The 16679-nt window shown below is 41.8% G+C and overlaps 1 protein-coding gene across 12 annotated transcripts in view; it reads left to right on the plus strand.

The window, feature by feature from the left end:
* The window catches only part of LOC117953346 (potassium voltage-gated channel subfamily KQT member 5-like), a 137853-nt gene extending 121174 nt beyond the window's left edge, over positions 1–16679 (plus strand). For 2 of the 12 annotated variants that reach the window (XM_034886269.1, XM_034886299.1), the window contains 8 exons: positions 2153–2209; positions 4655–4878; positions 9016–9127; positions 10775–10906; positions 12150–12257; positions 13539–13665; positions 14828–16102; positions 16149–16679. In XM_034886269.1, the coding sequence (XP_034742160.1) occupies positions 2153–2209; positions 4655–4878; positions 9016–9127; positions 10775–10906; positions 12150–12257; positions 13539–13665; positions 14828–16081 (2014 nt within the window). In that variant the 3' untranslated portion in view covers positions 16082–16102; positions 16149–16679. The remainder of the gene's footprint in view (positions 1–2152; positions 2210–4654; positions 4879–9015; positions 9128–10774; positions 10907–12149; positions 12258–13538; positions 13666–14827; positions 16103–16148) is intronic. The other 10 variants (XM_034886279.1, XM_034886307.1, XM_034886326.1 and 7 more) reach the window with 6 other exon arrangements.

Raw genomic sequence — 16679 nt, forward strand, 5'->3', positions numbered from 1 at the left:
ATGTAACTGAATTAGGACAATTCTGAAAAGATGAGTGGGCCAAAATTCCTCCAGGACGCTGTAAAAGCCTCATTGCACATTATCGAAAACGCTTGGTTGCAGTTGTTGCTGCTAAGGGTGGCCCAACCAGTTATTAGGTTTAGGGGGCAATCACTTTTTCACACAGGGCCATGATGGTTTGGATTTTTTTCACCTTTAATAATAAACACCTTCACTTACAAATTGCATTTTGTGTTTACTTGTGTTGTCCTTGACTATTGCTTAAATTGGTTTGATGTTCCAAAACACTTAAGTGTGACAAACATGCAAAGGAACAGGAAATGAGGAAGGGGGCAAACACTTTTTCACACCACTGTAGATTACCTTCACGGAGGTTTGTTTTGATCTCGGCAGCCTTCTGCTGCTCCAAGCTCTCTTCCCTAGTGCCACAGAGGGAAGGCAAACACCAGTCATCTGCACACAATGCCCACACAAAGATGACACCAAGCTGGATAAGAAAGTAGTTCCTTAAAGTATCCCTTTAATATTAAAATACTGTAAGTGCATATAATAGTGCAATTTAAAAATAAGAACTCAAAAACACTAAATTTGGCTATCTGTACAAAAACTATAAGGTATAGTATTGACACTAGTTTAAAACAATGTTTTAACGATATACAGCCCTATATGGAGAACAATTCTCAGTACAAAGCATAATACACCTAAATACTCCTTTTGCTCCGTTTCTGTGTGAACTGCACTGTCACGGAGAGAGTAAAGTTAGGAGGTGTTAAAGGCTACGGGGGATGAAATGTAGACCTTTTAATAGCCACTTATACACTAGCACATGACTCATTTTTTTTATATTAACGTTTAGTGCTCTCATCTGTTGCTTTTTTTATCACTGTCTCTTCTCTCCAACAGACAAACATACATGCAAATGCCGAGGCTCTCAAATACAAGCAACCATACACATACTCACATGCACACTTACTTTTCCTTTTTTTTAATTATCCTTTTGCCTCAGCTACCTATTATGCTCTTAATAGAAAGTATGCTTTGTGGGAGCCTGTCTTCAAGTTAATGATATCCTGACGGCAGTCTTTTATCTAATGCATTTTTAGAATCACAAGGGGAGGACAGCATGCAGGGGCAGTGAGGGCTGAGTGATGCAATATGTTGTGTTTGCAGTTATGAAACACTAAAAAAACGATTGTCTGTAAACCACCTGAGCAACCTGTTGTACTGTTTTTCCCTTGAGCCAGGTGTCAGATATGCAATATACCCCATTGCAAAAGGAAGCAAAAATATGTGAAAAATCAATTAAATAAATTTAACACATAATAAATAACACATTTGTAGGGAATCAGCCATGCCTTTACACAGGAGAGCAGAATCCATCCCATGCAATTTTGAACATGTCTTAAGAACTAGGCAGGGGAGCTCCAGCATCCACCTTATATATTTTGCTTTGCAAACCCGTGACTCTATTTACATCTCCACTGCTGAGCCGGAGAGGAGATTAAAAGCCACATGGGACAGTTCAATTGGAGCTGCCTTACATTTTGTTGTTAACCAAATTAAATGTATTAATTTTCCAAGTATTATGTCACATAAGTGCAGTAATAAACCACATCTATAGGACAAAAAAATCAATGAAAAATAAACAACTTCTGCATCTTCTAAGAGTCTGCAAGTGTCTGTCTAAGGTTACTGGCCTCACACATTGTGACTCAGTCACTTGTTGCTATGGCCCAGCTGAATTCACATAGTTAAATGGGGCGACATGAAGTGGGTGAGTCACCAAATTGCAGCCTTTTCAAATGGTGCTGTAGATGTTCATTTTTCCCCTACTAAGTTCAATTGCCTCCGTTCTGCCACTTGGAAATGTCAGTGGTCGACAAATGAAAGCGGCAGCTCTGTTATATTGCTTTGTACTTTGTAGCCTTCAAACATTTAGTCTGACAAAGGATCATTGCATTTACAGGTTGACTTACTGTAATGCAGCATGAAAAGTAGTAGTAGAAAGAAGGGTTACATTAAAAAAGGGCAAGAGAAAAAAAGGGGGGAAAGCGCTCTGTTTCACCTCACAAAACATTCAGGTAAATACTTTTTCTCGGGCCTTGCATTATGTAACACATCACCATATGTTTATCTCCCCCTGGTTTTTTAGTAAAATTCTTAGTAATAAACAGAAGCTACTGAGGAGGCGTACCACTCGGAAACCTAGGTACACAGCGTTTCTGATCCTCTTTTACATGACATGTTTATTTGGAAATGCTGACTAATTCTTGGTGCATGGGTATCTGTAGGAGGCGGTGCGGCCTCAGAGAGGACAGAGTCACTAATGTTCAGGGAGACATCCATCGCCTTTGCAGTAACACCTAATCTGCCTTCGTTTGATCTTTGCCCGAGCAATGTGCTACTCCTGCCTGTTGTGATTTTGGTTTTAACTACATTCCCTCTCTCAATAGTTGTACCAGGTGTCATTGTCAGTAGCAGTATCCCGTGAAATAAAGTTTTTTTCTAACAACCTAGTGATCAAAAAATGTATACATCGTAGACCACTATAAAAAAAAATTTCAGGCAGCTCCTGGTCTTACACCTCAACTATATATCACACTGTGCTCCCCTTATCTCAGATACAAACTTTAAGCTCTATGGTACTCCGGGTCTGGCCACTTAAACACATGTGCCTCTATACACAATCAAAGATAAGTCTAGTGACATTTTCTTTTTTTTTTGTCAACAAATCCGACAAGAAGACCAAAACAAGCAATGGATTGATCCTAACTAGGACTGCTGTGTAGCCAATGCTTCATATATATATTTTTCTTCTGTGTCATAGAGCTCCTTTGTTGTTCATAATCTTTTAAAATGCATCCTTGAGCCACACAGTTGCACTGGCTGACATGTACCATTACTTTGAGGTATTTCCCCTAGATTGACTGCCTTAGCCTGCTAGTCCTGTTTTTTCCTTAAAAGCAGACAGAGTCAACTTTATGGTTTTAACCAAATATTTTCTTGCCTAGCACAGCAAAAAACACCAAATCCATCAGCATGTTAGCGTGTAGTTTACTTTAGCGCTTGTTTGTAACTGTTTGTAATTTCACAACGCTGCAAAAGGTTTCTGGCTAGTCTACACAGCATTTCGAGAAGGAACTTTTTTTAGTGGTGCAACAGAAAACTCTGATTGGACAGATAGTCTAGCTAGCTGTCTGGATTTACCGTGCAGAGATTTGAGGTGCAGTTAACTATAGTCCTCTGGGGCACCCAGATAGCTCAGTTGGTAGAGCGGGTGCCCATATGTAGAGGTTTACTCCTCGACGCAGCCGGCCCGGGTTCGAATCCAGCCTGCTGCATGTCACTTCCCCTTTCACAACTTCAGCTGTCCTGTCCATTAAAGGCCTAAAATGCCCAAAAAAATGATCTTAAAAAAAAAAACTATAGTCCTCCGGAGGTCAGACTGTCAACACAAAGAGTGTGTAAGGTAACAGACATCTGGCTGAAAAGAAGGACGTCCAGCTGAATTCCCGGCAGCAACAGAGCAATCCCGGAAGTGGAACATCATGAATATAGACATGTCCACTTCAGTTTAATTTGACTTAATTAAAAGCTGTCCGGCTCATGTAAATCATCAAAAGAGCATCAAATGTGTAGTAACTCACAGCTGAAAGTAATTTCCTATAAAATCACAGGTATTCCGGTTTAAGAATTGTTTGACAAAACGTACAGTGCTGAGTTGGTTAAGGAAATGACTGTGCCTCTTTTTAAAACGAAAAACACATTTTTCACCAGTTTAAAAAATATACTTCTTCAGTAGGAACCAATAAGCTAGTGCCAGAGAAAGGTTGAAGACCAACTAATGCATTGTTGGTGTTGATCCATTCATTCGATTTGCGGAAAATAATAAAACTATAATATGATCCTCATTCTTTGATGTAAACTACTAATGGTCAATTGAAAACACAATACCATTTTTAAATGAGCCATGCCTGACGCTTGTGCACCGCCTTTGCATGCAATCATTATATATAGCCGCAAACCCAGAGAATCAGCCACTCCCTTGCTTTCTTTACACTTCACAGTCCTGTTCCCTCCCTTAAAGTAATTTTAATCTATTTTCTTTCATAACCTCAGTCTTTCATGGCACTTTACATGGAACTTAATAAATGCAAATAATCCTATAGCTTTAAATTGGGATTTTTTTGTAGGGTATGGTATGCAACATATATAATATAACCACAAATAAAAGTGTAACACCATTTAACCATTTAATATAATAATGTGACATTGAGAGTCATGTAAGTGGGGTCCAGTTTCAAAAATGTGAACACATCAAGGCACAAACTACACCACAGAGTCGAAGAATGATACCCAACCTGAGCTTGCATTTTGTGTAAAGCACTTGCTGCAATGCTGCGATGCATGCTAGTCTCCATGTTGTCCTGCAGACCTTCACCCTCATATTAGTCGATACAGTTCTGAATGAAAACATATGAAGAGATTGTGCAGAAACAGATTTATGCCAAAAGTCTTGGATCATATATAGTGTTGCCCTAAAACGTACATCATTAACATGGCTTTATCTGTCATTCCACCTCTTCATAACATCGTTCCCTTCTTACGCTTCTCCCCTTTCTTTTACACTCCTCATCCTTATTGCACTCCACAGTCAAAAGTTGAGCTTCAAAGACCGGGTGAGGATGGCGAGCCCTCGAGGTCAGAGCATCAAGAACAGGCAGACGTCTTCGGTGAACGACCGGCGCTCTCCAGTGGCTGATGCCGGGACAGAGGGCACCAGCCCTGCCAAGGTGCAGAAGAGCTGGAGCTTCAACGACCGCACACGCTTCAGACCCTCGCTCCGCCTTAAGAGCCAGTCGCGCTCCACCACTGATGGTGAGTGACTATGTCGTATTATTATGAATCCTACTTGGTTTCTTGGCAAGACTGACCTATGAAAAAGTCTGGTTGGTTGAGGTTAGGCATTCACCTTGAATAGTTAAAGGTGCAGTAAGCGATGTTGACTGTTATTTGAACTCAACTGCCAAACAAATACAGTAAGTGATATATTCTCATCGATCTCTAAGCAAGAAAGCAAATGAAATGTCAAACTATTCCTTGATGTCCAAGCATAACAAAACTGAACCCCCCATTTTCACTTCATGTATGGTGGGGTATTGGCCGACCATCTAACTCCCCAGAACTGGTTTTGCCCAAAATTTCAAGCACCTGAGTGGAGGAATGCTTCTGGCGGTTTGCGTTTCCCTTCTTTGGCCTAGCAGTGCTGCCCTAGCAAGCCCTCCTGGGTAGCAGCCAGTTGGTGTTTGTGGTGGGTGGACTGATGGATTGATGGAAGGTGGGGTTGTCACATGGGGTGTCAGATCCAGCCGGCTGACTGAGGCGTACTGGTGGAGAGGAATCCATAACCAAGCTAGCCAAAACCAAACCACACTCCCTCTGATTGTTCACTGTCACTGACAAGTTGGCTAACTGAGATGTTAGAAGTTGGGAAAAATGTCCTCTTCATTAAAGGTGAAATAAAAAATAAACTGTGTATTAATAATCTATGTTTTGTTTGATGTAGCACATCATAAATTAGGTGACACACTATCCAAGTCCCACATTATCTTCTTAATAACCACATATTTGACTCTTTGTATCTCACACACAGACACACAGACACACACACAGACACACAAACTAACATAGCATTTGGCTACAATCCATCTCTTATGGGGAAAAAATTGTGGCAATACTGTATTGATACTCAAACACCCACTATTGATCTTTTATTTTTTTAATTGCAAATGAGAGTTGTAACTTTTATGACTGTGTTGGTTAGTTTGTCTGCTAGACAATCCGTTTTGCAGCAATCCAATTTAAATGGAAGTTAGATAAACTTTGTAGATAAAACAGAAGTTTGGGGACATGAGAAAAAGTAATTGAAATAGGTAATATATTGCTGTGTACTGCAGAATATTGCATTACATTCAAAACTGCAATAATATGGTATTGTGATATTATCATATTGTAGGACCTCTGCTGATCCCAACACCTGGCTCTGTAACCCTCTACTAACCCACTCAGGGTGTCAAACATAGGAGGCCCATAAAGAGAGTGACATTGTCACAAAGTTGCCACATTGTTCGTAATATATCTGCAGATCCACCAGAGGCCTGTTCTTCACTACTAGTCAGCGGTTCCAGACAGCCACTCAAACACAGTTTCTCTTTCATTCTAAAAGAACAAAATATCTGTCTGTCTCTTTTACTTTTACCCGCTTACTTACTATCAGCATGTTTGCTTGCATTGTTGTAACATGATTGATCCCTAGTATCACAATAATCAGACTTTGATGAAGTGCATTCGACTTCTGAAGAGACTTACTGCTAGACTGCTAGAATCTAAGATAAGGAATTTTTAAAGGGGCACTATGCAGTTTGGGCTATTTCTTTGCTGTTTTCTTGCTTTTCCCACGCAGGTTTTTCTATAGAACTCCCACAACTGCTTTGGAATAGATATTTGGCAGCTCCTATGCTTATTTGTGTCTGACTCCTCGCTCTGTCATTCTGCGGTTTCCTCTTTCACCAAAAATGCTTTCCTAGTTTTCTGCTTCTTTTTTTGCCAGCTCAGCCATGACGATAGTGTAAAAAAATCCATTGCTACATTGTTAGCCGGTTCCCGAATGGGCATATGTGTGCAGTGCCATGAGGTTATTTGTTACATCGCAAGACCTGATATCACGCAACACTTTGTGACGCTGAGACCCGCGACTTGCCAGCTGAAAGTTTCAAGGGTGGTTTTTCTGCTCACAGGGGGAACCGAGACAGCCACCATTCATCTCGAAAAAAGTCATAAAACCATCTCAATGACTAATTTAGCTAAAAAACTGCATAGTTGCCCTTTAAAATGCGTCTCTGATTCACTGTTTGGATCTGCTGCCTTAGATTAAGTTTACTGCTATTGTTTGGTTGTTTTCACTCATTCTGCTGCTTTTTCTGTTTTGCTTGTTGTCTTTGCTGCTTCCGTTGCCTTGCCTCGTGTTTTTGCTTTTTTGGCTGTTGACTTTGCTGCTGCTTCTTCTGTTTCTGCTGTATGTCTTGCTTTAATCCATTTAATTATTAAGTGGATTTGCTGGATTTTCTTACCCAGAATTGTGGTACAAACTAGGCTTGGATTGGATTAGATAGATTAGATAGACTTTTATTGATCCCATGTTGGGAAATGTCAGTGCTACAGCTGCAAAATATCAAACACACAGCACATATATACAGAACATACAATCAATAATAAATAGTATAGAATACAAGTACAACTATAAAAAGGAAAGAATGTACAAACGTATATAACTACTTAAATAGTATTAATGAAGATGTAATTAAAACCTGTTTGAGCAAATTGCAGAGCAGTATTGTGGTGTATATGAGTCTTGTCTAACACTCATTGATGAAGTGTTAAAAAGTTGTATTACCCGTGACAGGAATGATTTGGTCAGTGCAACACCAAAGCTGTCGGAGCCTTCTAGACTCTGTTCTAGGGTTACTCTGTGCTAGGCTTCCTATTTGCTAGGGTTGCTCTGTGCTAGGCTTCCTATTTGCTAGGGTTGCTCTGTGCTAGGGTTACTCTGTGCTAGGGTTACTCTGTGCTAGGCTTCCTATTTGCTAGGGTTGCTCTGTGCTAGGGTTGCTCTGTGCTAGGGTTACTCTGTGCTAGGGTTACTCTCTGCTAGGGTTACTCTCTGCTAGGGTTCCTCTTTGCTAGGGTTGGTCTGTGCTGAGGTTACTCTGTGCTAGGGTTACCTGTGCTAGGGTTACCTGTGCTAGGGTTACTCTGTGCTAGGGTTGCTCTGTGCTAGGGTTACTCTGTGATAGGGTTACTCTTTGCTAGGGTTGCTCTGTGCTAGGGTTAATCTGTGCTAGGGTTACTCTGTGATAGGGTTACTCTTTGCTAGGGTTGCTCTTTGCTAGGGTTGCTCTGTGCTAGGGTTACTCTGTGCTAGGGTTACCTGTGCGAGGGTTTACCCTGTGCTAGGGTTGCTCTGTTCTAGGGTTACTCTGTGCTAGGGTTACTCTTTGCTAGGGTTGCTCTGTGCTAGGGTTACTCTGTGCGAGGGTTACCCTGTGCTAGGGTTACTCTGTGCTAGGGTTGCTCTGTACTAGGGTTGCCCTGTGCTAGGGTTGCTCTGTCACTGATTTGCTTGTGACTTAAGCTGCCTTTAGTGTGAAGTGCGGGGTTGGTGATCTGTGGTTAACAATTCTCCTATGTAGAGCCATCACCACCAAGGCTTTGTCAACTGATTAGCGAGGATGGGTCCTATACACCAGTAGACAGTAATTTATGCAAGCTCCAATCAGGCCAGTGTTGAAGTACCCTAATGTTTAATTTATCATTCCAAGCAATCATGGCAAAAGGTAGAAAAGATTACTTAAAGGAAACATTATGTCATTATTTTATATCTACTTTGAAAGTATTACGATTTGACGTCCTAAGGAAGCACAGACACTTCATGATTGGCATTCATTCATGAAGTTTTATATCAATGACTGTTCCCAGATAGTTGTTATATACTCTGCAATCGAAATAAAGTATTGGAAGAATAAAAGCCTCCCTGGTGTACAGCCATGCAGGAAAGACTGATAAAATCAGATGCTTTTTTCGGAGCTGGGTGAGATGAATCTGATCACTGACGGCATGTCAGTTGGCGTTTTCAGACAGTAGTCAGACTAATGCATCACATGTAAATGCACAGTCTGAGTCCCAGCCTCACAAACTAAACAGATATTTCTTTTTTTGCATTCAATTAAAATGTCATTGGTGACATAAGGTAGAAGTCAGACTTTTTTAGCTAAGATTTTCCTCCCCTCTATTGCACTAAATGCTTGCTCTTGGGGTATTGTTGGGTCTTTGTAAATTGTGGTCTAGACCTATTCTGTGTAAAGCGTCTTGAGATAACTCTTGGTATGATTTTATACTATCGATAAAATTGAATTGAATTGATCAATGAAGAAACAAATACAACATGTTTCTTCCCAGCAGCAGACTCCAACATGGCAGGGGACGATGGCTTCGATGAGAAAGGCTGTCACTGCGAGATCATGGTGGAGGACTTGGTGCCTTCAGTCAAGGCTGTCATTAGAGCTGTCAGGTGAGTCATAGCCTCCTTCATTTCAAATAATACTGTATTTGTCTAGCATGCAAATGAACCCTGATTGCAACTCCATGCCCTCTGGGGCTCTCTTGATTGAACATGCTCCGGGAATTTGGCCTAGTCCCACATTGCCAGCCTTATCTCCACAGTGCGTTGGAGTAACATCTGGCTAGACCCCTGATACATTCTGTGATATAGACAAAATTGCTCTAGGTTGTTTGCATTTTTTTTACAATTGTCTAGGGTGGAGCTAAGCTCCAGAAGGAACTTGTATTGGTGGAACATTTGAACCCTGCAAAAGAATGCAGGGTTCAAATGCTACAAACAATAATAAATTAAGTAAACTTTTCACACAATACAGTAAAGTGAGATATGCAAATTAGCTGGATACATAGTTTAACGTAATTTGCTCTTACCAGTGTATTGCCGTGTTCAATCCACCAATCGGTCCCAAAACGTTCCTGTTAGATAGCAAATTTCATGAACATATTCTTTGTAAATCTTTACAATCATTCCCCGAAAGAACCAAGTAGGCCTGCCTTGTTGCACAATCCCAATTTTTATAAAAACTTGCCATTTTCAGCGTGTAGATTGCTAGCTCGGAGATTCTGGTTGTTGCTTGTTTTGAGGCAGCACAAAGAGAGCTGAAGGTGAGGGACATTCGGCATTCTCTATGGTATCGAGACTATCTCTCCCTTATTACATATTCCATGTGTACGGGGGGGGGGGATCCCCCTGAGGTCAGGCACGTGGATACTTCTTTAAGACACACCGTCTTTATCTATTGACATCAATGTTAACTGCATTTTAGGTTTAAGCAATCATCGTACAGAAATCCACATCCATCTAATATCTATAGATGTCTTTAGGACGGTTTGTTATTGTTACAATATAAAGTGTTGTACTTCTTTTCAGCTCCATGTGTAGTAAACGGATGTTATGTATTTATGACTTAATTCATGAGGAGAATGTGATTGGTTTAGACCCACAGCCACTTCCCTTTGAAGATGGTTTCAGTGTCTCATACTATTTGCCTGATGAAGTTCTAGTACTGAAATGTTGCCATTCAATTGATCTTCCAAGGTTGGAACAATTTCTCTCATGTTACATCTAGCATGTTACATTGAATTAAAATCTGATAATTGGTAGGCTGTATGATCACTCTATCAATCCACACTCACGCAGTCCTGATGAAGCCAATTTGCTGGGTTTTTGGGCGTTAAAGTCTTACTGTAATATATAATACCTAATGTTTTGAAAACAGTGATTTTTTTCTCAATTAATCCTAAAGATTTGATGTTTTGGAGAAATTCGGATTTGAAGCCAGGCTCAGTTGTATTGCTGTCTCTGCTTGCTGTTCCTATCCTCTCTCCTCAGAAATTCACACATTTGGTCAAATACTCGTGAATTTTGCCTGGAGGCTCCACAGCACAACTTATTTATTGTTTGTTTATTTCATATATATATATATATATATATATATAAATAATTTTAAACAGCCAAGGCAAATTCCGTGTAGGGGCTACTTAATTGGCAATAAATCCTTTTCTAATTCTAAATCTGATTGTGATTCGGGGAGAAAAACTGACTGTATAAGCGCTCCCCCTGGTGGATAATGTATGAGCTTCTCTGTTGTTTGTGCAGGATAATGAAGTTCCATGTAGCCAAGAAGAAGTTTAAGGAGACCCTGCGTCCTTATGATGTCAAGGATGTGATTGAACAGTACTCTGCTGGTCACCTGGACATGCTGTGTCGCATCAAGAGCCTGCAGACCAGGTAGGAATGACCACAGGCCACACACACTGCATGAAAACACAGAGTACCCCAACTTCATTTTTAAGATTTTTCAATACATTTTTAATACCATCTAGGATGAAATTTAAAGCCAACTTCATAGTCATATCAGTGTGGATTCTAAGCCGGAGAAAAGTAAAAGTATTTACCAAGTAACGTCAGCTGAATTTAATTAAGCATTTTTTTGAATTGTTTGAATTTTGATAACATAAAATGAATTAAATAAAAAAAGGCGCCACATCTAGAGCTTGTATACTAGGAAAAAAAAAAAAAAAAAAATTTATTTAAAAAATGAAAGGAAACCCAAACAAAATATTTCTTTATGACATTACGGAATTTATTTAATCCTAGCAAAAGGACAAGAAAACAAATTGAAGATGAAATTGTAAACAACATTTAATACTTTGAAAAAAAAACTCAACTACTTTTAAGGCCTTATTTTTAGAATATTAAATGTAAGACGTTTTATATACTTTTAAGACCTGACGGGTACCCTGCAACAGCTGACAAAGCTCATTCCCTTTGTCTTTGCTGTCTAACTAGAGATGTATGCCCACACTCAGGGCTTTAAATTACCATCTGCCAAAAATTTAAAAAAATATCTTTTGCGGGTAGTAACCTTGTTAATCTAGTAGTCAGTCGGGCCGGATGATAAGGAAGCAAACAACTCTGCGTCTGTTTGAATCGGCCGGCTGAAGAAACTATGCAACAAGTCAGAAATGTGGGCGTAACATAATAACATAATATTTATCTGGCGACACTGTTTGTAGAAATAATCCTACATTTCCCATGAACACTACGTTGTGACGTGGGCTACGTGTCTAGCGTGTGGTGTTGATTACGAGCAACATTGAAACGGAGAAGACGAATGCAACAGTGCAAAACGAGCCAGAGGAGCTAAATTCAAAGTAAAGTTAATTAGGAAAAAAAACATGGCTAGTGAAAATCTGATTGGCTACTAGTTACTAGCCATGTTGGCTGGTGATTTAAAAGGTAAATTTAAAGGCCTGCCCACACTGTACCTAATGTGTCTGTATCTTCGCGTGTATGTGCATGCGTGTGTGTATATGTGCACCCGCGCTTATACCTTACACATGCATGGGTATTTGTGTGTGCTACGCGGGTGTCTGTGTTTGTTCTTTGCATTTTTGTGATTTTGTCTGTGTGTGTTTATACATGTGTACCTCTATGTGTGTGTGTGTGTGTTCCCTTTGCTTTCTCATAGGCTGGACATGATAGTAGGCCCACAGCCCTTGAGCAGCCGGGCCAAGACCTTTTCCTCCCCCTCCCTGCCTGTCTATTACAGCCAGGGCAGAAAGAACTCCACCCAGGGGTCAGAATAACACCTTGATCTGGAATTGCACTGCTCTTTTCTCACAAACTTTCCTGTCTTATCCTGTTCTGAATATGAAGTCATCCACTAACAAAACTCAACTGAAATGCAATATATTGAGTTTGGTTTGGGCATTGGCTGTTTTAATCTGATAAAACATTCTGGGGAATTCTGGGAAATTCTGGGGTCCTCATGTGAGTTCGCAACCTCGCTAACACATACCACATGCACGCAAGCACACACACACACACACACACACACACACACACACACACACACACACACATACCACTCATGCTTGTATTGTCTTCTTCTGCAGTGGTTTAATGGCACCTGATTGAAGACTTAGCGCCATCATCCGTTAATGTTGACGCACTCAACTCCCAATATTCACATATCAGTAGTGGGAAAAAAGAAGTACATTCATTTGCATTTTCTTTTGCAGATTTTCTGAAAATGATATTAAAATGTGCACTAAGTTTGGCTAGAAACCTCATTTTTTTTGGCTAATCACAAAAAAAACATAATTTGTTGGAATTTTAAATTTTTTGCTTAATTAAAACCTTTTTGTCTTGTACGACCAAATCAAGTGGCAAACCACATATGTAAAACACACATTCAAAAAAGATACTTTTAGATGGGAGTCTAGTTTGGTGTTGGAAGATCTTTTCAAAGCTTAAATAGTTAATTTCTCCAAAATGAGTGTGGCATCCTAATTGCATGACATTGCCTTGACTTATCTATGCTCTGTGTTCAAATGAACCCTGTTCATTAACAGACAAAACTTTAATACCCTGATTCTGTTAAACCTCACTGGATTGAGCAGGAAAAGTGTTTCTGTAAGAGCTGAATGAGACAAAGACACTGAATGGGTGCTGTAAAACTAAAGAAATACAAGACTTTAACCTACTTTAACTTTCAACCTCTAAAGTGTTTAATACACAAGAAACACATTAGGGAAACATACCATCCTTACATGTTTGATCATGTTTTCTCATCCAGTGAGGAAATCTAACCTCTCGTTTTCCTGTATTTGTTGGAAAAGAATTTGTGCTTGGGGTAATCCATAATTCTGTTGCAGTTTCAACCTTCCTTCCTCACTGTGGGCTGACTTGTGGATTTCCACCTTCTACCTTTCTGTCATTAATGTCTTATTGTCCTTGCGTGTACTTGTCCCTTTGTGTGTGTGTGTGTGTGTGTGTGTGTGTGTGTGTGTGTGTGTGTGTGTGTGTGTGTGTGTGTGCGAATGGGGTGTGTGTTTTGCGGACGTGTGTGTTCCAGAGTGGACCAGATCCTCGGGAAAGGCCAGATTCCTCTGGATAAGAAGATTCGGGAGAAGCTGCTGTCTGATGGAGATATTTTAGAGGACATGAGCATGCTGGGTCGAGTCTGTAAGGTGGAGCGCCAGGTCTGTTTCCTGCTCCTTTGTTTATTTTCTTATAGTGTGTTAGTTACACCCCTGGCCTATGGATTATTCCACATTGTCAATCAAATATAGTCCTACTGAAAAAATCCCATTTACTTCTTAACAAACGTTTAAAACAATGGACACGTACCAGAGTAATTAGTGTCTGTACTTACGTAAACAAAACAAAATGAATCCACATTCACATCCCCACTTTGGGAACCACTGAACTGGCGTCAAGTTGAGTCCTGCGTGTCGAGCATGCTGCGTGTCGAGCAGGTACCATGAAATGGAAAAACGCCATGAGTTTCACATTATCTACAAGTAATACTGTGAAACAGTTCAGTGTTACCGCAGCAAACGTGGTAACATCACAGCTGCAACATACGCCAGTTTGTGAAGTACTAGTAGTATGTAACTCCGCCTAAAACCTAAAATGTCACTTTTTTGTGCGTAAAACCAAGTGCATCTATAAATAACTATAACTACACTATATTTCTTTCATGAGAGACTGTTGAAATGTATGTTCAATGATCCCCATATTGAAACGATATTGCGACCAACCCCACCTCTTATGCAACTAGAATAATTAGAAAAATGTGATAATCACATACAACATGCTTTTTTAGCCTCTGAACACCCACACAGGTGATTTGAGTTTTTCCGGCTTTTCAGGTTGCAGGTGGGCCGGAGCTTTGATGGGAACTTATTAGGTCCAAAATTCTTTCTACCAATAAGGATGACAAAGACGTCATTTGTCCCGCCCTAACGGTTGCAACAGCACTAACTGGGGATTCAGGAAGATGTCAATCACTCAGTCTAACCACACCCACACTCCTGGAAAAGGTCCAATCAGCCACATTAACTATGTTCAGGGCTTTTAAAACCAGGACAAGACAACACTTGTGTCATATATCCCTCTAAACAAATGTTTGTTATAAGCAGAGAATTGACACATTCAGTGTACAACTGAATGACATCCGCAATTTAAGACAATATCTAGTCTCATATATCAATGTCAATATAATATCAATATATTGCCCAGTCCTAATACACTGCACCATATTCTTCATCCAAGGACCAACCGTAGGTGTCTCCATCTTCTAACCTCTTGCTTCCTCATTTCTGCACTCCTCCCTCCCAATCTCCCTTCCTGTCTTCCCAGGTCCAATCAATCGAGTCGAAGCTCGACTCCCTGCTTGACATCTATCGTCAGGTGTTGCGCAAAGGCTCGTCTTCGGCCCTCACGCTCTCCTCTCTGCCCCTGTTTGAGCTGGAGCAAACCTCTGACTACCATTCCTCCGTCTTTAGCAAGGACCTGTCCAGTTCCACCCAGGTCAGCAATGGTGGAGCGCTTCCCCCCAGCAGCAACTCTCACCCATCCCAGGGAGGACTGCATCTCATCCTGGCACCGCCCAACGAGCTCAACCTCAACGCCTCCTCTTCAACCGGCCTCACATCTTCCTCTATGAGCCCTTCTCCGTTGCCTCACCACCACTACCGTCCTCATTATCATCCCCACCACCACCGCCACACCCAGGCTCAGGCCACCACGCCTGAAAGTGGCACTGACGAGGCTGTGGGGAGCTCTCCACCCGTCCTCACCCCAAACAGTATCAGCAGTGGTGGGGGTGGAGGAGGAGTTGGAGATGGAGGGTTTCCTCTTCTGGCGAGGCTTCCGCCACCGCCCCCTCCGAGCCGGAGTGGGGGCACGAGCAACTTGCCACGAGCTACTTCCGCAGAAGTGTCCCCTGACATGGAGGACTTTTGTGGGGGTTTGGGGATGCAGTTGAAGGGCAGCAGTGTTGGGGAGGACTTTGGCTTCGGGTTGGGGCTGGGCAGACTGGGGCAGAAGCTACAGGGCAGCGCCAACGGCAGGCTGAACACAAAGGATGAGGGCACCTGGAGGAGACATATGAGCCTGGAGCTGCAGCCCCTGGTGCCACCTGCCCCTGGCTGCTGCTCTGTCCCCAGCCAAATGGACCGAGGCTTGGGCAAGTCCATGTCGGTGCAGGACCTGATGCAGGCATCCCCAGGGACTGTCCAGGATGCTCAGCACGGCCACAGTCTCTCATCCCCGAGCCCCAGTACAAGCAGTGACTCGCCCATTGGCTTCCTCAGCTGTAGCCAAGACCCTGGGGGAGGAAGAGGTGGTGGTGGTATAGGCAGGAGTGGTGGAGGTGGATGGGGCGAGGAGGACCTCTTTATCAGCGATAGGGACCTTGAGGCGCAGGGGTTTGACTTCCTGTCACTGGGGGACGCTGAAGGCCACACCTACTCCTCAGAGCTGCTGAGGACAGAGAGCAGTGTTGGGGCAGGCTCCCGCAGCTCTAACTGCAGCCTGGCCAGCGCTCACACAGCCTCGCCCCCCGCTGGCAACACCGAATTGCTGAACATGCCGCACGTGCGGCTAAAATAAACTTGCCTATTTGTTCAGAAGGCATAATAGACTTGCCCTTTTGTAAGTGTGCTTATCTGTTCAGAAGGCACGCAAATCTCACCTCACTGAGTTTTTAGCCTTATTGGATGGGAAGGGGAGGGTGGGAATATAACTGTGGGAACTTTTGTTTTTGTTTCATTTCATGTTGATCCATTTGAAAAGAATCACAGTATTTTCATACAGGATGATCACATACAGTATGACGTACCATTGCATGAGTCACTCCTAGTTTTATTGTGTGATTGCCAAATCTGAGATAAAGATGAAGACGTGCACAATGGGAGCACAACCCCCCAAACCTGAGACTTTGCTGTTAAACCAAGCCAACTAAACTTGGTCCTGAGAGACAGCTGGTTGATACTGTACAGTATGTGATCTTAAGACAGAGCATGAGCATTGCATGTTTTCAGTCAAAAGTACTAAGATTAGCAAGAAACAGTTTACACTTAAAGTAAGAAGGCATGGACAACAAACACTTTCTCAAACCCCCCTTATACCACACAATGTTTGTAAGGAATGGGGGGGGGGTTGCCCACTTGAGTGTGCCCCCAATGTGATCCATTTCCTGTCTCTCGGT

Source organism: Etheostoma cragini, chromosome 2 (genome assembly GCF_013103735.1).
Source record: "Etheostoma cragini isolate CJK2018 chromosome 2, CSU_Ecrag_1.0, whole genome shotgun sequence".
NCBI classification, from domain to species: Eukaryota; Metazoa; Chordata; class Actinopteri; order Perciformes; family Percidae; genus Etheostoma; species Etheostoma cragini.